The sequence below is a fragment of the Balaenoptera musculus genome, chromosome 2, assembly GCF_009873245.2.
Source record: "Balaenoptera musculus isolate JJ_BM4_2016_0621 chromosome 2, mBalMus1.pri.v3, whole genome shotgun sequence".
Lineage (NCBI taxonomy): Eukaryota > Metazoa > Chordata > Mammalia > Artiodactyla > Balaenopteridae > Balaenoptera > Balaenoptera musculus.
Window position 1 is genome coordinate 13,115,166 of NC_045786.1, and position 23,290 is coordinate 13,138,455.

The 23,290-nt window shown below is 35.7% G+C and overlaps 1 protein-coding gene across 2 annotated transcripts in view; it reads right to left on the reverse strand.

Annotated features, from left to right (window-relative positions):
- Window positions 1-1,433: 1,433 nt before the first annotated feature.
- SPAG6 (sperm associated antigen 6) overlaps window positions 1,434-23,290 on the reverse strand; it is a 75,538-nt gene continuing 53,681 nt past the window's right edge. The window contains exons 9-11 of one of the 2 annotated variants that reach the window (XM_036843227.1): window positions 20,173-20,289; window positions 16,461-16,606; window positions 2,876-3,199 (exon numbers count right to left, since the gene is read on the reverse strand). In XM_036843227.1, the coding sequence (XP_036699122.1) occupies window positions 3,130-3,199; window positions 16,461-16,606; window positions 20,173-20,289 (333 nt within the window). In that variant the 3' untranslated portion in view covers window positions 2,876-3,129. Of the gene's footprint in view, window positions 3,200-16,460; window positions 16,607-20,172; window positions 20,290-23,290 lie in introns of both variants that reach the window. The other variant, XM_036843228.1, reaches the window with a different exon arrangement.

A 23,290-nucleotide genomic window follows, 5' to 3' on the forward strand; every position in this document is an offset into this window, starting at 1 on the left:
TGTAACACTGTAAATCAACTATACAAGTAAAAAAATAATTAAAATAAAAGCCAGTTTAAACCTAAAAAAAGTCCAAAGTGCTTTAACCAATGGGTAAATGCAATAGTTACAATTAAGACTGTCATTTGATCCTTTTAATCTCTGAAACAGAAGAGCTACAAACCGGTATTTTCTATACAGTGAATTTTGTGGCAAAATAAGCCACAGTATACACAAGCCTCAACATTTGCTAGCACCTAACTTAAAGTTAGATGATTTGAAAACACAACAGACAAATCCTTCATGCTTTCAAGGTCAGTTTCTAAATTTGACATCTTAGATTGGAGATGGCATTACCCAGGAATTTAAGGTCAAGGTTTATGAATTTAAGGAAAGGGTTGGAGATCTAAAAACACAACAGACAAATCCTTCATTCTTTCAAGGTTAGTTTCTAAACTTGACATCTTGGATTGGAGATGGCCTCACCCAGGAATTTAAGGTCAGGGTTTATGTTAAGCAGGACCTCAAATCAAGTTTAGAAACAAGCAAATCTTTAATCCTGTCTTTAAGGGGATAGTTTGAGAGAAAAGGTTAGAAAAACAGGTCAACCTCCTGTAACTATGAGGTTGTCATTTGTTTTTACATACTGAATGAAATATGCCTGTTTGGTGTTCAGTGTCTTGTGCCTATTTTATTCCCTGTGTCTGGGCAAATGTGTTTATATTAGAAAACTCCATGAGGGCAGGAAATTTAGCTTTTCTTTATAATAAATCATCTGGAATAAACTCCACTGATCTAAGATTATGGGGCCTGGTGTGCCCAACTGCTGGCCAAAATGTGTAATCTGTCACTGACTGTCAGATTGCCCATAAATCACATATTGGTTTGCACAGAATAGAAGAGTTTACAAAATTGTTACATGCATCATTGCAAGTTATCTTCATAAGCATCTTATGAGTTTGCTGAGCAAGTATTATCACCTTTTCTATTTAACAGACGTGATCAGAACCCAAACTTTCACCATCTCCTTTCAGGTACCACTGATACACACCTATTTCCACAACAGGTGAACTGAATGAATAATAATAAGGTTCAACCAATAATAAGATTCAACCATTCTATTCCTGAAATGATAAAAATAAACTGTTGTTCATGTAAGCTAAATGAGATATCCTAATGATAGTTGAATTTTAAATAAACTGCAGGGGGTGGGGAGGGGAAACAGAGGATTGGAATTGACAAAATTCAAACCAGGAGTGAAAATAACAAATACCATCAGTGAGAGACACTATTTTTCCTCTAGCACAAATAGAAAATATTTTTTTTAAAGTCTCATAATAGACTTTGCAAAGAATAAAGAAAGCTTCATTTTGCTTTAAGTGTTTTATGTCAAGAAACATTTCATAGCATATATTTTCCAAATTGCATATGAACAACTTAAAGCACCCATTCAAATTCCACTAAACATTTTTATTTTTCTTAGCTTAAAACTATTTGATAAGTATGAAATGATTTAAGAAGTGAAAAATTTCAAATACAACATACAATAGCAAGAAATACATAATAGGAAATTCACCATTCCCATAACATTTGAGGAGGTCTTATAGTAGATGGACTAATTTCTGTCATTATTAATGAAGAAAGATGGAAACCACCTTTATTTTCTCAGTTTGTTAAAAGGTTCATAAGAGAAGCTGGGCAGGCAGGAAGGAGAGAAAGGGAAGCTACAAAACTGAGGATAAAGATTACATTTTCTTATGCAATGGATCTAAGAGATTACTGCAAGGAAACAAAATAGGCCCTTTTCAAAAAGTATTAAAAAGTCAAACTGCAGGCAATTCTAGACTGATACAAGGCAAAAAGAAATGGGGTAATCTTGGGTATGATGAAATTTAAAAATATACAACAAAGCTATGTACTGTTAGGAAATGATGACAGAGATGAATCCAGAAAATACCAAAAATAAATGGGTAGGTTTCTTTTGAGAGGGGAAAAAAAAAGAGTCTGAGAAGGAAACCTGAAGGCCAACCAGACTGGAAACACTGTGTCCAAGGGGCTCTCTGGTTACCATTTATTTCCTCTCCAGGCCTCCAGGGGAGATCATTGTAAGGAATGTCCTTTAGATTAAAAAAAAGACACAGCTGCCAACTAACCAAGACTCCTGAGTCTAATCACATATTCCCCAAGGTCAGAAACACTACAACGGAAAAATGAAAAGGACAGTTCTAATGCTGTTTTTATTTAAAATTTTATCACAACTCCCTCTTACCCTCCTCTCAGCTCTGTTTGTGAAAATGTAAAGTCTGAGTCGGACAGCATTCTTTTCAAATTTTTCCTTAAATCCCTGAAAATCTGACTTTTGAAACCTGGGAATGTGAAGCTAGGACAAGGGATCACTGAGGACCCATTTTATTTGCTTGCTTCCTTGTTTATTCATGAGCAGGGCTAGACTAAGAAGAAACCTTTCAATGAAAATGGAAAGCATGCCTGCAATAGCATAGTGCTTAATATTGACTTCTACCCTGTCCAGCCCCAGGAAAGGTAAGGAACAGTTTAGGTAGGGTAAGAAAAGGCTTAGGAAGCTTAGGATGAAGAGGAGACTTCCTAAATTTTAGGAAAACCTGCCAGGTTATCGATAGATTCCATGTGTTTGGCTAACACATTTGTGTAACCAGCATCAGTATGTCTTTCAAATGCCCTGTACTTTGTCATCAGTGTCCTCTTTCAGCTAGTACTTCCCTTGGATATCCTACTGTGGAATTTGCAAGGCCAGCCTTCCTTGCCTGTGCCTGTGAGGAATTGGCAAAATAATTAAGAGTTTTTGAACACCATCTTTCATCTGTATCTAGTTGGAAGGGTGTGTGTGTGTGTGCGTGTGGTCTTTAATGGAACAATAACTAATGCCTTAGATCCTTTAATGTCTTTTAAAAATTTACCTTTAGAGCATATCCTATGCAAATGAACATGAATAGTTCCTCATACATTCAAGCCACTAATTTTTAAAGTATTCCATAAATTTAGAAAATATCCAAAGGTTTTTCACAGTGAATAAAGCTAGAATGTATTTAGTTCAAATATTTAGAAAGAGCTTTAACAACTGTCATTCATAAATACTCTGCTGTGAATTCGAGTATAAAAATGTAACTTTGCTCAGTTAGTAAGTGGTTGATAGCTGTCCACTCTCTGCAGAAGTATATCTGAATATCCAGGGGAATAATATCTGAAAAAGAAAATTTTCTATTAGATCTTTGTGAAAAGATTCGGCACAGTAGGCAAAAAGATTTAATATAAGATATTTATCTGAAATAATTCTCTGAGTGAAACCTCTAATACACTGACCAGTTATGCTCCAGGAATGCTTTGTGCACGAGGGTAGAGATGATCAAGGAAGAGAACAGCTCACCAGACTGTGCCAGAGAAACAGCAAACGTTTAAGGGATATCAATGCAATGGCAAAGAAGGGGTATTTTCAAAGCCAGGAACTTGGATCCAGTAACAGTATTTTATTACAGAGACTTTGTTTTCATTATGTCAAGTGACTGATGATGCTTTCATGATCACAGCAATGGGTTTTTTTGTAAGTTAGACAACACAGTCTATCATTACTAATCAACTTCCACATTCTGACTACCCTACAGATTATTCTCAACATATGGTTTTTTTTAAAATTAATTAATTAATTAATTAATTTTTGGCTGCGTTGGGTCTTCATTGCTGCACATGGACTTTCTCTAGTTGCAGTGAGTGGAGGCTACTCTTCGTTTTGGTGCACGGGCTTCTCATTGCGGAGGCTTCTCTTGTTGCGGAGCATGGGCTCTAGGTGCATGGGCTTCAGTAGTTGTGGCACAAGGGCTCAGTAGTTGTGGCTCGTGGGCTCAGTAGTTGTGGCGCATGGGCTTAGTTGCTCTGCGGCATGTGGGATCTTCCTGGACCAGAGCTCAAACCCAAGTCCCCTGCATTGGCAGACGTATTCTCAACCACTGTGCCATCAGGGAAGCCCTCAATGTATGTTTTAATCAGATCTGGCTACCCATAAAAACAAAAATTTCTGGGAGTATAATTCACATTAAACAGCTATTCAATAAATAGTTTACAAATACTTCATCATACTAACCTAGGAAATAAATCCTTTTTGTTGGTTTTGGGCATCTATAGTACTATAAATTTACATTTATAAATTTATCATTTTATAAAATATATAGTATAAAAGTATTATATATATTGATTAATGCATTGTGAGATGCTTCATATACCATGAAAAGAATTTATATGCATATAAAAGTATGTCAAATAAAATTTGGCATTCTAGAATACACTAAATGGATAAAAAAATCTATTAAGTGTCATTTAAAATTTTCTAAAACATTCAAAATAATTAAACCTCCTAAGGTGTTTTCTCCAAATAAAACCTAATATTCAAGACTTGCTTTATCCTTTGTTAATAATCTTTATCTATCCTCAGATGCTTGACTTAAAAACTCATAATTTATATTACATTAATTTCTTCCACAATTTGTCAAGTTAACGTGGATAAAACTGTGTTTTCTCAACAGTGTGCTTATAGGCAGTCATAGATAAACAGATACATACATGCATACATAAAGAGCTACCTTAAAGAATGTATCTCCACCAAAGGCCTCCTATCCTTGAAAAAAATTGTCCCTCAGCAGTGAGTCTCTTCAAAGTATTCCTAAACCAAAGAAGTTACAACTGTTTCTCTCTGAGTTAGTCACAAATTTTAAGCAGGCCTCACCTTCCTGGGTCTTATAAATGTGTTAGACACGAGATAGGTACTTTTATAGAAATGGTAGAAAGTGAATTTAGAAAAACCAAAACTTTAAAAATTGTGCTGTTTCATATGGTAGCCACTAGCTACATGTGGTTCTCGAGCCCTAGACATATGACTGAGGAACTGAATTTTTATATTTAATTTTGATTAAAAATATTAATAACTGATATTCAATTAGTTATTAGAAAAATTTTAGGTGTGCTTGGAACAACTTGTGAATCTACTTTTTTAACTGTAAACTTATATAATCTAAATACAGATCATGTATTTCCAATGAAATTTAATATCTGAATTGAGATGCACTAGAAGTGATAAAATACCCACCAGATTTCAAAAACTTAGTATAAAAAATGTAAAATAGCTGATTGATAACTTTTATACTGATTACAAATTGAAATTATAAAGCTTAGATATATTGGGCTAACAAAAATATATCATTAATATTTATTTACCCTGTTTCATTTTACTTTTTAAAATGTGGCTACTAGAATATTTTAAATGACATATGTGGCTCATATTGTATTTCTGTTGGACAGTATTGCTTTAAAATAAATGTCCCCAATAAATAAATTAGGACTTACCTATAATTCTTGAGGTTTTACCTGGCTAATTGCCAAGCTAATTGCCACTGTATACCTGTCTCCCCAGGGACCTCAGCGATGCCACAATCTCCAGGATTCCCCACAGGGAAGGAAATGTGCTCAGGACTTACACTTCTCACCCCCTCAGCAGGGTGTACATTTATCACTACCTAACTTCTCATAAATGCATACAGATCACGTATGTATCTCAGTGTATGGAACCATAAATAAGTACATCAAGTTACCCATTAACTGTCAGAAATCCCATTCCAGCTAGAACCTGTCTGATGCTAAGGAATTCTTTTTTTTTCTTTTTGGCCTATTTTTATTTAAGGAAACTTCATACTGTTTTCCATAGTGGCTCTACCAATTTACATCCCCACCAACAATACACGAGGGTTCCCTTTTCTCTACACCCTCTCTAGCATTTATTATCTGTAGACTTTTTTTTTTTGATTCTTTGTACATTTATTTGTCTTCAGAATGTACTCCAAAAATGGATTTATATTTAAAATATTGTGTTCTTAAGTCACTTAAGATAATTACTTTTACAAACAATACGAAATTAGTAAAATTGGCTTCTGTTTCTAAATTCTTAGGAATTGCTGGGATTTTTTTTCCATTTGATTTAATTTTATTTTTAATTTTTAAATTTTATTTTTTTATACAGCAGGTTCTTATTAGTCATCAATTTAATACACATCAGTGTATACATGTCAATCCCAATCACCCAGTTCATCGCACCACCACCACCACCACCACCACCCCACCCCACCCCGTTGCTTTCCCCGCTTGGTGTCCATACATTTGTTCTCTACATCTGTGTCTCAATTTCTGCCCTGCAAACTGGTTCACCTGTACCATTATTCTAGGTTCCACATATATGCATTAATATATGATAGCTGTTTTTCTCTTTCTGACTTAACTTCACTCTGTATGACAGTCTCTAGATCCATCCACATCTCAACAAATGACACAATTTCGTTCCTTTTTATGGCTAAGTAATATTCCATTGTATATATGTACCATATCTTCTTTATCAATTCATCTGTCGATGGGCATTTAGGTTGCTTCCATGACCTGCCTATTGTAAATAGTGCTGCAATGAACATTGGGGTGCATGTGTCTTTTTGAATTATGGTTTTCTCTGGGTATATGCCCAGTAGTGGGATTGCAGGATCATATCGTAATTATATTTTCAGTTTTTAAAGGAACCTCCATACTGTTCTCCATAGTGGCTGTATCAATTTACATTCCCACCAACAGTGCAAGAGGGTTCCCTTTTCTCCACACCCTATCCAGCATTTGCTGTTGGTAGTTTCTGATGATGCGCATTCTAACTGGTGTGAGGTGATACCTCGTTGTAGTTTTGATTTGCATTTCTCTAATAATTAGTGACGTTGAGCATCTTTTCATGTGCTTCTTGGCCATGTGTATGTCTTCTTTGGAGAAATGTCTATTTAGGTCTTCTGCCCATTTTTGGATTGGGTTGTTTGTTTCTTTAATATTGAGCTGCATGAGCTGTTTATATATTTTGGGGATTATTCCTTTGTCCACTGATTCGTTTGCAAATATTTTCTCCCATTCTGAGGGTTGTCTTTTGGTCTTGTTTATGGTTTCCTTTGCTGTGCAAAAGCTTTGAAGTTTCATTAGGTCCCATTTGTTTATTTTTGTTTTTATTTCCATTACTTACTCTAGGAGCTGGATCAAAAAAGATCTTGCTGTGATTTATGTCAAAGAGTGTTCTTCCTATGTTTTCCTCTAAGAGTTTTATATTGTCTGGTCTTACATTTAGGTCTCTAATCCATTTTGACTTTATTTTTGTGTATGGTGTTAGGGAGTGTTCTAATTTCACTCTTCTACATGTATCTGCCCAGTTTTCCCAGCACCACTTATTGAAGAGACTGTCTTTTCTCCATTGTATATCCTTGTCTCCTTTGTCATAGATTAGTTGACCATAGGTGCGTGGGTTTATCTCTGGGCTTTCTACCTTGTTCCATTGATCTATGTTTCTGTTTTTGTGCCAGTACCATACTGTCTTCATTACTGTAGCTTTATAGTATAGTCTGAAGTCAGGGAGTCTGATTCCTCCAGCTCCGTTTTTTTCCCTCAAGATTGCTTTGGCTATTTGGGGTCTTTTCTGTCTCCATACAAATTTTAAGATTTTTTTGTTCTAGTTCTGTAAAAAATGCCATTGGTAATTTGATAGGGATTGCATTGAATCTGTAGATTGCTTTGGGTAGTATAGTCATTTTCACAATGTTGATTCTTCCAATCCAAGAACATGGTATATCTCTCCATCTGTTGGTCTCATCTTTAATTTCTTTCATCAGTGTCTTATAGTTTTCTGCATACAGGTCTTTTGTCTCCCTAGGTAGGTTTATTCCTAGGTATTTTATTCTTTTTGTTGCAATGGTAAATGGGAGTGTTTCCTTAATTTCTCTTTCAGATTTTTCATCATTAGTGTATAGGAATGCAAGAGATTTCTGTGCATTAATTTTGTATCCTGCAACTTCACCAAATTCATTGATTAGCTCTAGTAGTTTTCTGGTGGCATCTTTAGGATTCTCTATGTATAGTATCATGTCATCTGCAAACAATGACAGTTTTACTTCTTCTTTTCCAATTTGTATTCCTTTTATTTCTTTTTCTTCTGATTGCCGTGGCTAGGACTTCCAAAACTATGTTGAATAACAGTGGTGAGAGTGGACATCCTTGTCTTGTTCCTGATCTTAGAGGAAATGCTTTCAGTTTTTCACCATTGAGAATGATGTTTGCTGTGGGTTTGTCATATATGGCCTTTATTATGTTGAGGTAGTTTCCCTCTATGCCCAGTTTCTGGAGAGTTTTTTATCATAAATGGGTGTCAAATTTTGTCAAAAGCTTCTTCTGCATCTATTGAGATGATCATATGGTTTTTATTCTTCAATTTGTCAATATGGTGTATCACATTGATTGATTTGCATACATTGAAGAATGCTTGCATCCCTGGGATAAATCCCACTTGATCATGGTGTATGATCCTTTTAATGTGCTGTTGGATTCTGTTTGCTAGTATTTTGTTGAGGACTTTTGCATCTATATTCATCAGTGATATTGGTCTGTAATTTTCTTTTTTTGTAGTATCTTTGTCTGGTTTTGGTATCAGGGTGATGGTGGTCTCATAGAATGAGTTTGGGAGTGTTCCTTTCTCTGCAATTTTTTGGAAGAGTTTGAGAAGGATGGGTGTTAGCTCTTCTCTGAATGTTTGATAGAATTCACCTGTGAAGCCATCTGGTCCTGGACTTTTGTTTGTTGGAAGATTTTTAATCACAGTTTCAACTCCATTACTTGTGATTGGTCTGTGCATATTTTCTATTTCCTCCTGGTTCAGTCTTCGAAGGCTATACCTTTCTAAGAATTTGTCCACATCTTCCAGGTTGTCCATTTTATTGGCATAGAGTTGCTTGTAGTAGCCTCTTAGGATGCTTTGTATTTCCGCGGTGTCTGTTGTAACTTCTCCTTTTTCACTTCCAATTTTATTGATTTGAGTCCTCTCCCTCTTTTTCTTGATGAGTCTGGCTAATGGCTTATCAATTTTGTTTATCTTCTCAAAGAACCAGCTTTTAGTTTTATTGATCTTTGCTATTGTTTTGTTTCTATTTCATTTATTTCTGCTCTGATCTTTATGATTTCTTTCCTTCTGCTAACTTTGGGTTTTGTTTGTTCTTCTTTCTCTAGTTCCTTTAGGTGTAAGGCGAGATTGTTTACTTGAGATTTTTCTTGTTTCTTGAGGTAGGCTTGTATAGCTATAAACTTCCCTCTTCGAACAGCTTTTGCTGCAGCCCATGGGTTTTGGATCATCGTGTTTTCATTGTCATTTGTCTCTAGGTATTTTTTGATTTCCTCTTTGATTTCTTCAGCGATCTCTTGGTTATTTAGTAATGTATTGTTTAGCTTCCATGTGTTTGTTTTTTACGTTTTTTTCCCTGTAATTCATTTCTAATCTCATAGTATCATGGTCAGAAAAGATGCTGATATGATTTCAATTTTCTTAAATTTACTGAGGCTTGATTTGTGACCCAAGATGTGATCTATTGTGGAGAATGTTCTGTGCGCACTTGAGAAGAAAGTGTAATCTGCTGTTTTTGGATGGAATGTCCTATAAATATCAATTAAATCTATCTGGTCTATTGTGTCATTTAAAGCTTCTATTTCCTTATTTATTTTCATTTTGGATGATCTGTCCATTGGTGTAAGTGAGGTGTTAAAGTCCCCCACTATTATTGTGTTACTGTCGACTTCTTCTTTTAGAGCTGTTAGCAGTTGCCTTATGTATTGAGGTGCTCCTATGTTGGGTGCATATATATTTATAATTGTTATATCTTCTTCTTGGATTGATCCCTTGATCACTATGTAGTGTCCTTCCTTGTCTCTTGTAACATTCTTTATTTTAAAGTATATTTTATCTGATATGAGTATTGCTACTCCAGCTTTCTTTTGATTTCCGTTTGCATGGAATATCTTTTTCCATCCCCTCACTTTCAGTCTGAATGTGTCCCTAGGTCTGAAGTGGGTCTCTTGTAGGCAGCATATATATGGGTCTTGTTTTTGTATCCATTCAGCGAGCCTGTGTCTTTTGGCTGGAGCATTTAATCCATTCATGTTTAAGGTAATTATCGATATGTACACGTTCCTATGACCATTTTCTTAATTGTTTTGGGTTTGTTTTTGTAGGTCCTTTTCTTCCCTTGTGTTTCCCACTTAGAGAAGTTCCTTTAGCATTTGTTGTAGAGCTGGTTTGGTGGTGCTGAATTCTCTTAGCTTTTGCTTGTCTGTAAAGCTTTTGATTTCTCCATCGAATCTGAATGAGGTCCTTGCCGGGTAGAGTAATCTTGGTTGTAGGTTCTTCCCTTTCATCACTTTAAGTATATCATGCCACTCCCTTCTGGCTTGTAGAGTTTCTGCTAGAAATCAGGTGTTAACCTTATGGGAGTTCCCTTGTATGTTATTGGTCGTTTTTCCCTTGCTGCTTTCAATAATTTTTCTTTGTCTTTAATTTTTGCCACTTTGATTACTATGTGTCTCGGCGTGTTTCTCCTTGGGTTTATCCTGTATGGGACTCTCTGCGCTTCCTGGACTTGGGTGGCTATTTTCTTTCCCATGTTAGGGAAGTTTTCGACTATAGTCTCTTCAAATATTTTCTTGGGTCCTTTCTCTCTCTCTTCTCCTTCTGCGACCCCTATAATGCGAATGTTGTTGCGTTTAATGTTGTCCCAGAGGTCTCTTAGGCTGTCTTCATTTCTTTTCATTCTTTTTTCTTTATTCTGTTCCGCAGCAGTGAATTCCACCATTCTGTCTTCCAGGTCACTTATCCGTTCTTCTGCCTCAGTTATTCTGCTATTGATTCCTTCTAGTGTAGTTTTCATTTCAGTTATTGTATTGTTCATCTCTGTTTGTTTGTTCTTTAATTCTTCTAGGTCCTTGTTAAACATTTCTTGCATCTTCTCAATCTTTGCCTCCATTCTTTTTCTGAGGTCCTGGATCATCTTCACTATCATTATTCTGAATTCTTTTTCTGGAAGGTTGACTATCTCCACTTCATTTAGTTGTTTTTCTGGGGTTTTATCTTGTTCCTTCTTCTGGTACATAGCCCTCTGCCTTTTCATCTTGTCTATCTTTCTGTGAATGTGGTTTTTGTTCCACAGGCTGCAGGATTGTAGTTCTTCTTGCTTCTGCTATCTGCCCTCTGGTCGCTAAGGAATTCAAAAGTAGCTTCTCATCAGGAAAAAGTTTGGAATCCCTACCTTAGCAATTAAAAGCAATTTAAATCTAATCAGAACAATCTTTATTTATGTCTTTTATACTTGCAAAAATGAAACAAATATTTGCTTGCTATGCATTTATCATCAAAACAAATAGCGAAAAAATGATAAGTGGCCAAGTGCTGCTACATAAGTTTCTCCAGTATTATTATAATGTTAAATTTGATCTAGCTAATAATGTGACTTAACATGGATAGAAAAAAGAACAAGAATAATATGCCTTGGTGTAGGTCTGTTTGGGACCCTCCTGTACCTGAATATCTGTTTCTTTGGTGTTGGGAAAGCTGGACAGCCACATGTAAATCAATGAAGTTAGAACACTCCCTCACACCATACATAAAAATAAACTGGAAATGGCTCAAAGACTTAAATATAAGACATGGCACCATAAAACTCCTAGAAGAGAACACAGACAAAACATTTTCTGACATAAATTGTAGCAATGTTTTCTAAGGTCAGTCTCCCAAGGCAATAGAAATAAAAGCAACAATAAACAAATGGGACCTAATCAAACTTATAAGGTTCTGTAAGCAAAGGAAACCGTAAACAAAATGAAAAGTCTATGGACTGGGAGAAAATATTTGAAAATGATGCGACCAACAAGGGCTTAATTTCCAAAATATACAAACAGCTCATATAACTCAATAACAGAAAAACAAAAAACCCAATCAAAAAATGGGTAGAACACCTCAATAGACATTTCTCCAACGATGACACACAGATGTCCAACAGGCACATGAAAAGATGTTCAACATTGCTAATTATTAGAGAAGTGGAAATAAAAACTACAATGAGATATCACCTCACACTGGTCAGAATGGCCATCACTAAAAAGTCTACAAATAACAAATGCTGGAGAGAGTGTGGAGAAATAATCCTCCTACACTGTTGATGGGAATGTAAGTTGGTGCAGCCTCTGTGGAAAACACCATGGAGGTTCCTTAAAAACTAAAAATAGAGTTGCTATACGATCCAGCAATAACACTCCTGGGCATATATCCAGACAAAACTATAATTTGAAAAGATACATACACCCCAATATTCACAGAAGCACTATTTACAGTAGCCAAGACATGGAAGCAACCTAAATGTCCATCGACAGATGACATAAAGATAAAGATTTAGTATACATACATACACATAAACACACACACACACACACACACACACACAATGGAATACTACTCAACCATATAAAAGAATGAAATGATGGCATTTGCAGCAACATGGATGGACCTAGAGATTATCATAGTAAGTGAAGTAAGCCAGAAAGAGAAAGACAAATACCATATGATATCACTTACATGTGGAATCTAAAATGTAACACAAATGAACTTATTTACAAAACAGAAACAGACTCACAGACATAGAAAACAAACTTATGGTTACCAGAGAGGGCAGGGGATGGGGAAGGGATAAATTCAGAGTTCGAGATTAGCAGATACAAACTACTATATATCAAATAGATAAACAACAAGGTCCTACTGTATAGCACAGGGAACTATATTCAATATCCTGTAATAAACCATAATGGAAAAGAATATGAAAAAGAATATATGAATATATCTGAATATATATATATGAATCACTTTGCTGTACACCAGAAACTAACACAACATTGTAAATCAACTGTATTTCAACTTAAAAAAAAAGAAAAAGAAAAAAAGAACAAGAAGAGGGGTGCCCACAGAGGACCATAACACAGATATTTACTGAATTGAATTCTTCCTATCTGTAAACCCTGTGGCTAATCCTAATAGCCTCTCACTTAATCCTAATAGCAACTCTGTGAAGTAGGTAATTATTCACATTTTAGAGATGAGGAAACTGGCTAAGAGGGTTAAGTAATATCTTCAAAGTCACAGTTAGCAAGTCGTTTGGACTGAGATAGGAACTTAGATCTGTTTGATACCTAAGTCCGAGCTTTTAGCCATACTCCTCATGAAAGAACCAAAATGAACCTCCAAAAAAGAACTGGAAATGCCTTTTCTCTGGCTATCACCCTACTTCTTCCTGGCCTTTAAGAATATAGGGGAGTTAACTCATCCTAGACCCATGTAGAATTTGGGTTACTGTAATAGCTGTTATCACACCAGAAATGTGCTGAATGGAAGACTATATGCATGCCTCGCACCCCAGTTTAGGCAGAGATCCAGAAGACAACAGCTGTGGAGTGGCCCAGGATTAGAACTTAGGTCTTCTAACATCTCGTCCTGGGCGCCTTCCCTCTCATCATACCAACCACCTTTATTAAACATTTTTAAAGATTACTAAAATTAGAAGGCAATGTGAAGTAAATGTTTAGGCTAAAAACAGCTGAGAGAATGTATCCACTGATAATCTGTCTTATAAAGAATAATTCTAAAATAGTCACCAACTCATTTTTGAGAATTATGATAGCAAAAATTAAACAATTTTGAGATTATATTTGTCTGCTTTCATAGAAAGGCAAATTTTCAGAGATTTCTATAAAACTCCTCTAAGTTCTATAGAGCCCAACGCTTTAAAAAATATATGTCAGAAACTTGAAAAAGTTAGCCAGCTAACCAAAATTCTTCATGATAATTAGCCAGTTTTTAAAATGAAATCCCAGATCCCAGAATATGAGAAGTGGAAATTTTACAATGGTATTTTGACAAAGAACCAGGTCAAATTCTAACATGACAGAGTTTTTTATTTCCCCTGGTGTCCTGTAAAACAATCCTAGAAATTAGTGGAAAGAAAACTTCTATTCAAGAAAGCACCTTACCATTGGTTAATTCTAATGGGTCAATCCATTTGGGGGACCAGTTAGTTTGCTTTTTCCATTTTTCTATAATTCTGTTTATGTTAGAAAATTGCATAGAAAGTTATTTTAAACTTATATAAAATAGCATTCTTCCTGAAGGGACATACATTCCATGCACAAAAATTAACTTAATTTTCTTCATAAAAGATTTTCATATTTCCTTCATTTAGTGGGTTCACACATATTTATATGTTATACAACCTTTTTGGTATGTTATTTTATTTATATATTATACATAGTATACATACATGTTATGATATATTACTCCTTTGATGTATTTTATATATATTAATATTTTCAAAGGTAATTTATTGGAACTCTTTTGGTCAAGAAGTTCTCATAAACCTCCCCAAAGTGAATGAACTTGTACACCTCTGGAAAGAATTTACTGGCAGAGTATATGTGAATATAAAACAAATTTCAATCTTAAAATTATTTTTGTGCTTTTAAAATCAATGTTACCATATGTATTAAAAACCACTGATATTAAATAGGAAGAATACTCCCAGAGTAATGGAAATAAAAACAAAAATAAACAAATGGGACCTAATGAAACTCAAAAGCTTTTGCACATCAAAGGAAACCATAAACAAAATGAAAAGACAACCCACAGATTGGGAGAAAATATTTGCAAATGATGTGACTGACAAAGGATTAGTCTCCAAAACTTATAAACAGCTCATGCGGCTTAATATCATCAAAACAAACAACCCCAGTCAAAAAATGGGTGGAAGACCTAAATAGACATTTCTCCAGAGATGACATACAGATGGCCAAGAAGCACATGAAAAGATGTTCAACATCACTAATTATTAGAGAAATGCAAATCAAAACTACAATGAGATATCACCTCACACCAGTCAAAGTGGCTATCATCAAAAAATCCACAAACAATAAATGCTGTAGAGGGTGTGGAGAAAAGGGAACCCTCCTACACTGTTGGTGGGAATGTAAATTGGTACAGCCACTATGGAGAACAGTCTGGAAGTTCCTTAAAAAACTAAAAATAGAGCTACCATATGATCCTGCAATCTCACTCCTGACCATATTCCAGAGAAAAATGTGGTCCAAAAGGATATATGCACCCCAGTGTTCACTGCAGCACTGTTTACAATAGCCAAGACATGGAAGCAATCTAAATGTCCATCAACAGAGGAATGGATAAAGAAGATGTGGTACATGTATACAGTAGAATATTACTCAGCCATTAAAAAGAATGAAATAATGCCATTTGCAGCAACATGGACCGACCTAAAGATTGTCATACTGAGTGAAGTTAAGTCAGACAGAGAAAGAGAAATATCGTATGATATCACTTATATGCGGAATCTAAAAAGAAATGATACAAATGAACTTATTTACAAAACAGAAACAGACTCACAGACTTAGAGAATGAACTTATGGTTACCAGGGGGGAAGGGTGAGTGGAAGGGATAGTTAGGGAGTTTGTGACTGACATGTAAACACTGCTGTATTTAAAATGGATAACCAACAAGGACCTACTGTATAGCACATGGAACTCTGCTTAGTATGATGTAACAACCTAAATGGGAAAAGAATTTGAAGAATAGATACATGTATATGTATAACTGAATCACTTTGCTGTACACCTGAAACTATCACAACACTGTTAATCGACTATATGCCAATAAAAAATAAAAAGTTTTAAAAATAAATAAATAAATTGAAGAAAAATAAATAAATAGGAAGAATAGTTTATATAACATATAAATTATAACAAATTTTAAAAATTGGAATTTGTAATCTCTAATATTAAGAGAAAATAAGAAATGAATGTAGTATTAGAAAAATATAGATAAATATAGCCTTTAATTCTGCATGTTTTGTGGACACTTTTCAAGATTCAGTTGCTTAATAATTCTATCTGTACTTGGTAACTTTGCTTTTATTTATTTGGGGTTTAGTGGTGTAGTTCTCTTTTAGGCTTACAGGGACTGAGGCTTAGGTTTAATGCTCTGCAAACCAACCTCATTAAAAAAATTAATCTTGAAAAAAGCTTCCTGCTACATTACTATGAAGCATCTGCATTTCATAAAAAACATTATTTATTTAATTTTTTTCAAATATAGATAGTAACTTTCTCTTTGCCATTCAACATCTCTTTTTTATTTGTAATACTCTCACTGATATGAATGGAGCTTAAGGCAGAGAAATAATATGCAGGGAACTATGAAAATCAGACTCTTTCTAAATCAGGTTCATATTAAAGATTGTTAATTTACTTTGAACTCTGTATTTGAGTACTCTTTAGTAAAGCATGTATTAAATTAGTACAGAAATATCTCAAATGGCATTCCAGTTTGATGTGGAAATGTATGTGTCAATCAGAACATCATTTAATTTGAGGAATAAAAGAGATCAAGAGAGAAGCAGAAGTATACACTGGTCTTATGTGCTATTTCAAAGTCCACATTTTGACACAGTAGATATAAAATCTAGGTTTGAGAACAGAAAAACTACATTATAACTTTGACTTTCTCAAAGTCCATTTTTCCCACCTTACTATTTCTTCTGGGTAACAGTTGTTAATACTGTTGATGTATTCTTGAAGGAGAGATCCAGGTTCTGCTTTTACTTCTTGAATCTTTTTAAGTCCACCACTTGTTACAAAAAGTCGTCGAGCTTTGCTATCATGTGGCAGCACCTTGAAAAGTGAAGCACATAAAAATGTCAGCTTTTCTTTTCCAAGTTGGGTTTTTACTACTGAAAAGCAGTAATATATCTGAGGAAATGTATAAGAGAATTTATGTCCAATATACCTGTAAAGTAATGAGCCTAAATTTGCTGACCATTGGAAGTAAAATGCAGCCTTTTTAGAAATGTGTTAACTTTTTATGTTGCGGAGATGGAATAAAGGCAATGAACAGGAGCAAAGATAATGGAGAGCCACTCATATACATACAAGGTAAAGCAGTATCTGTTCTTGTCTTATACAAACTGGAGGTCTCTCCAAGCTCCTTAACAAGGCACAGAGGGCCTTCTGTGACTCAGGTCCTAAATACCTCTCCAGTGTCCTTCCCTACCAACCTCTATGCTAAATTTTATTTCAGTAATCTCAAAGGATGTGTCCAAACCATTTCTTGCCTTTGCCTGTGCTGTTTCCTCTTCCTAGAATACCCTTCCACCCTCCACACACCTCCCCCATTACTTGGCTCACTCTTATCTTTTTTATTTTTTATTTTTTGGCCACGCCATGTGGCATGCAGGATCTTAGTTCCCCAACCAGGGGTCGAGGCAGTGCCCCCCTGCAGTGGAAACTGGACCATCAGGAAATTCCCACTCTTGCTTATGTTTTAAGACTCAGCTCAGATGTCACCTCCTTTAAGAAACTTTCTCTGGGATACCCCTATTCTCTTTTCCCAGGATGAGTTGGGTACTTTTCTTCTCTCATGGAGTTCTGTTAAACCCCTATCAGTGCACTTGCCACATAATATTTAAATTATTAGTTTATATGTCTGTCACACATAAATGGCATTGAAGGTAGAAACCATTCATTCATTCATTCATTTCTCTAGTGCCTGGTGCCTAATAGATGCTCAATAAATGTTTAGGAAATGAAAGAACATACTAAGGAGTAGGCAGAGAAATGAAATTGAGGAGGTGTTAGAGACAGAAGAAAAACCAGGGAAGTAAAGAATCAACAAATGTGAGAGAAGACTTTAAGAAGCGACTAATGAGAACTAAATAAAGTCACTGGGTTTGACAATGGATGTTAGTGTGTTGAAAGGAAAGAGCCAGTGGAGATGAAGAGGTTAATCATGCAAGACAACATGACCACCAGACGAGGAACAGATAAGGAAGGTCCTGGGGGCTGGGGATGCGGTTCCTGCTTTGTTCCTTCCATGGCCATTGCTACCATTCCCTCTGACAGAAACACCCTTTCTTTCTTCCTCCATTCTTCCTCTTTCTTTAAAGACCAGCTTTTTTTTCACTTGTACTTCTTCCGCTGAAGTCCTCCCCGAATATCTCAGGCTGCATTCACTCATTCCTTCTCAATTTTTTTTTTTTAAAGTTTATCATGAAGTCTAGCACATTGAAGTGTTTTCTGATTGTTCCATCTGGTCCCCCAGCTCGATTATAAAATTCCTTGAAAAAGAACTTGGTCTTATTCATTTTTTGCCTATCCCTTAATGCTTAACAGACTGCTGGGTACATGTAGGAACTTTAATACTTAAAACTACAAAAGGATCTTGCTAATATAATGATAATACGTATCAACTGGACAGTAAAAGATGGCACTAGTGTGTATATCTAAAAATGGAACAGCCTATAGATGTGTCGGTTTTAAATATTTTGTTTGGCCTGGAGGGTTTTTATTACCTCCTATCTGTCTGCAGCCATGTTAAATTCATACCTTTTTACCTTCTGCCTTGCTTTCCCATCTCTTTTCTAGTGCTCTGGATCCTTAGATTAAGAAAATGCAAAATTCTGCCTGAAGAAATGTTCCCAAAGGCACATTTATAAGAGCATGTGATATGCAGTACTGTCTTTATTTTATCTTGGCTGTCTAACTTCCACAAATCCCACTGATTTACTTTACAAGGTGACTTATTTTGAACTCAGTTCAAGCTAGTGTTCATTTTCATAAAGTTCAGTAAAGTTCAAGTTCAATAAAACCAGAATATCTCACTTCCTGTAGCCGAAAAGATTAGACGATAAAATGAAGCTTTCAGAAATCAGGTCAACTACTCACTTTCAAGAGCTGATGACTGTGAATGATCCACTCATCTCCTTACACCGCCCTCCCCCTTAGCTGATCGAATTAGCTGGTCACTTTCTTACTTAGCACCAAGAAAACAAAGTTCGATTATTTACTTAGAAGGAGGAAGACAGAGCATAGGTGTTTGACACACAGAATTGTATCCTGAGGGGCCTTCAGCAACTTACAACCTTCTACCATCCAGTGACTATGGTGCTTGAGGGGCAACCAAGCTGTTGGAGATCGTGGAAAGGATTCAGAGAACTGAGGGCTGTTAGCAGACAGTATGATCTTTCAGATGAGTACCTAAAACTAGACCTATTTAGCTGTAGGGCCTAACCTAAACATTACAGCAATATATAGTTTTTGTTCATCATTTGTAGAAATGCAATATACAAACAGTAGTACCTCCTTTATATAGCGTTATAAGTGACTATTCAAATGAATTTGGCCCGCCACTCATTTTTATTATTTTTTAAAAATCAGCCTTAACCACGTCCATGTTTTATTTCTTAAAAACAACTTTTTGAGACTTTGTGGGTTTTTTTCTTTTTTTTGAGTGCTTAGTATATGCCTGGGATTAAGCTAAACTCTTTATATATAACATCTCATTAACCTTTACAATGACCCTATAAAAATAGGTTCTTTTATTAAGCCCATTTATGGGTAATCACACTAAGGTTTAGAGAGGTCAAGACTTGCTAAAGGCATTGTTGCTGGTAAATGGGGAATCCAGGCACCCCAGCTCCAGAGCCTGGGCTCACGGCCACAGTGGGATACTAATTCCAAAGACCCTGCTTTCTTAAACCCAACCTCCTGAACACAGTTGTTGATAGCTTAGGGTCCCCCTCCTGGCCATCCACAGCTGTGAGAACGCACTCACTCTCTCTCAGCCTATGCTTTCAGCAGTCAGTCCCACTGGCTGAGCCCCTTCCAGCAGCTTGACCTTTCTACCGTACTACCTTGAATCTGCAGTGGTCTAAGAAATATGACAGCCACGTTTGTTAAAACTGTTCACAGAATAAGTCAATACACTCCAAGTGACTGTCTCAAAGCATCTCCGGTAAAGTGCATGCACGTTGCAAAAAATATTTCAGTGACTCAGAGACCTTTTTCCTTTCCTTTATAAGATCTTCGCAGTGTTCCCAGATGAGTGAAACTAACAGACACTGGGAAAATTACCAAAAGTTACTTCTCAGTATAAATTATCTGCGCTATGAGATTTTTATATGTTGACTCTTTACTCTCCAAGAACGTAAAAAAGACAGTACAGAGGCTGTGAGGAAAATATGAGGAAGAAGAAAGTGTGAATTATTTATGTGTGAATTTTATTAGCTTATGTTAATTTTATTAACCTGTATTACCTTCCGTGTCAATATGATAGGTGAAAGTTAAGTAGCAAAACCCTGCCCCCATCTTACAGAAGAAAACATTGACCCAGCAGAAGAAACAAGTTAATACCCCATTTCAATTTTCTTCCCCCACGTCTAGGCTAAGAGAGCATGTCTTACCTTACTGAACTGTCCAACCACATACTTCAGAATATTGGGAGGAGCATCATGAAGAAGTGGCTCGAGAGCTGGTAAATGGGTGCATTTTTGTAGGATATTCTTTATGGCTTTTTTACTCTATTGAAATACAAAGCAAAATACATACCAAAGTAAGTAATCGATGAAAGCTTGACAAGAATTCATGTCTTGTGTTCCTGGAATTTGAAAATGAAGTGAAGAGCTTGTGATGAACTTAACTGCTGTTGGTGACAAGGTCTACCAGCGGGACAGCAGCTATCACATCCACTGTACCATGCAGACAGCCTTACTCCAATTCTAACAGTTCCAAGTTGGTGATAGACTGCCAACTTATTAATCAAGAACTCTAATGACACTAGAAATCCACTGAGCTTCACTATCCTTCATCAAGAAATATACTTGATTTTTGACTATAAACTTCTAGATCAGGATGTATATCATGATTAATAATCAGTTGTGGGCTTCCCTGGTGGCGCAGTGGTTGAGAATCTGCCTGCTAATGCAGGGGACACGGGTTCGAGCCCTGGTCTGGAAAGATCCCACATGCCGCGGAGCAACTAGGCCCGTGAGCCACAACTACTGAGCCTGCGCGTCTGGAGCCTGTGCTCCACAACAAGAGAGGCCGCGATAGTGAGAGACCCGCGCATCGCGATGAAGAGTGGCCCTCACTTGCCGCAACTAGAGAAAGCCCTCGCACAGAAATGAAGACCCAACACAGCCAAAAATAAATAATAAATAAATAATAAATAAATTTTAAAAAAATCAGTTGTACTATCCAGCATGAAAGAAATATTAGTATATTAGTTAATTAAGATTCTGTTTACTTGTCAATTTCTGGGTTTAAGACTTTTTAAACAACATTATTGAGATATATTTACATACCATAAATTCACTCATTTTAAAATCCATGGATTTTTAGTAAATTTACAGAGCTGTGCAACCATCACCACAATCTAATTTTAGAATATTTTCATCCTCCCCAAAGAAACCTCGTGCCCGTTTATAGTTACATTCTTGTGGGTGTAAAGTAATATCTCATTATGGTTTTGATTTGCATTTCTATAGTCACTAATGATGTTGAACATCTTTTCATGTGCTGATTGATCATTTGTTGGTGAAATGTCTATTCAAATCTTTTGCCCATTTTTTAGTTGGGTTGTCCTCTTATTATTGAGTTGTAAGAGCTCTTTATATATTTTGAATACAAGTCCTTGCTTGAATATATGATTTGCAAGTAATTTTTCCAAGTCTGTGGTTTGTCATTTCATTTTCTCAGTGATGTTTTCTGAAGCATACAAGTTTTTCATTTTGAAGAAACCTAATTTACCAATGTTTTCTTTTATTACTTGTGCTTTAAGCGTCATTTCTAAGAAATCAATGCCTAATCCAAGGTTAAAAAGATTTACTTCTATGTTTTCTTCTAAGAGTTTTATAGTCTTAATTCTTATATTTAGACCTATTATCCACTTTTAGTTAATTCTGGTATATGGTATGAGACAAGGGTCCAAATTAATATTTTTGTCTGAGGATATAATAATTATCCTAGTACTGTTTGCTGAAAAGACTATCCTTTTAACATTAAATTGCCTTGGCACCCTTGTGAAAAATCAATTGACCATAAAAGGGTCTATTTCAGATTTTCAATTCAATTACTACATTGACATATATGTCTTTCTGTAAGCAAGTACCACACTATCTTGATTCCTGTAGCTTTATAATAAATTTTGAAGTTGGGCAGTATAAGGCTTTCTTTTTCAAGATTGTTTTGGCTAGTCTGAGTCCTTTGCATTTCCATATGAATTTTAGGATCAGCTTCTCAAGTTCTGGGGGGAAAAAAGCCAGCTGGGATTTTGACAGGAATTGTATTCAATATGTAGATGGTTTTCACAATATTGAATTGCCATTTTTTTTTTTTAAATTTATTTATTTATTTATTTATGGCTGTGTTGGGTCTTCGTTTCTGTGCGAGGGCTTTCTCCAGTTGCGGCGAGCGGGGGCCACTCTTCATCGCGGTGCGCGGGCCTCTCACTGTCGCGGCCTCTCTTGTTGCGGAGCACAAGCTCCAGACGCGCAGGCTCAGTAGTTGTGGCTCACGGGCCTAGTTGCTCCGCGACATGTGGGATCTTCCCAGACCAGGGCTCGAACCCGTGTCCCCTGCATTGGCAGGCAGACTCTCAACCACTGCGCCACCAGGGAAGCCCTGAATTGCCATTTTAACAATACTGAATCTTACAATCTGTGAACATGGAATGTCTCTTCATTTATTCAGATCTTCTTTAATTTTTTTCAGCAATGTTTTATAGTTTTCAGTGTACAAGTCTTATACTTCTTTTGTTAAATTTATTCCTAAATATTTTATTCTTTTTGATGCTATTGTGAATGAAATTATTTTCTTAACTTCATATTTGAATTACTCATTACTAAGATATGGAAATACAATTGATTTTTATATTGATCTTATACCTAGTGGTTTTGTTGAACTCTTATTAGTTCTAGTATTTGTGTATGTGTGTGTCTGTGTGTATTCCTTAGGATTTTCTACATATAAGATCACGTCATATTTTGGATTTAAAATGTATAAGCCTTTAGAAAATGTGCCTTATATTTGGTTATTTATGGCTGTGAGTGAAATAAAATTGTTCTTACAACTTCATTCTGTGAATTGTACAGAAATTACATGGGGTCAACAAACCCTTTTATTTACCTAATTCAGGAAATCAAGTAATGTGTTACTTTGAAATAACGAATAAGAGATTATGAATTTTGCTAAATGTCACAGCATTTAGTAGCTAGTGCTTATCCTTAGACATATATAATACATGATGATGTGAGGGAAGGAGTCATGGGCTATCTGTTTAGGGCAACTTGAATTTGAGCCTGGTTTTCCTATGAACTAGCATAGCATCTACAGTTCTACATTCACTAATTTTTCTGATATTTCTAAGAACTGACTTTAGCCACACTGATCAAAGCTATTGTAAAAACCACAGTAAGTGACTAGCATACTATTTTTTTTTTTTTACCTCAACAACACACATAAGCGTAGTAATTAACAAAATAAAATTGTCAATTCTAGGCAAACACTTGGTGCCACTTCACT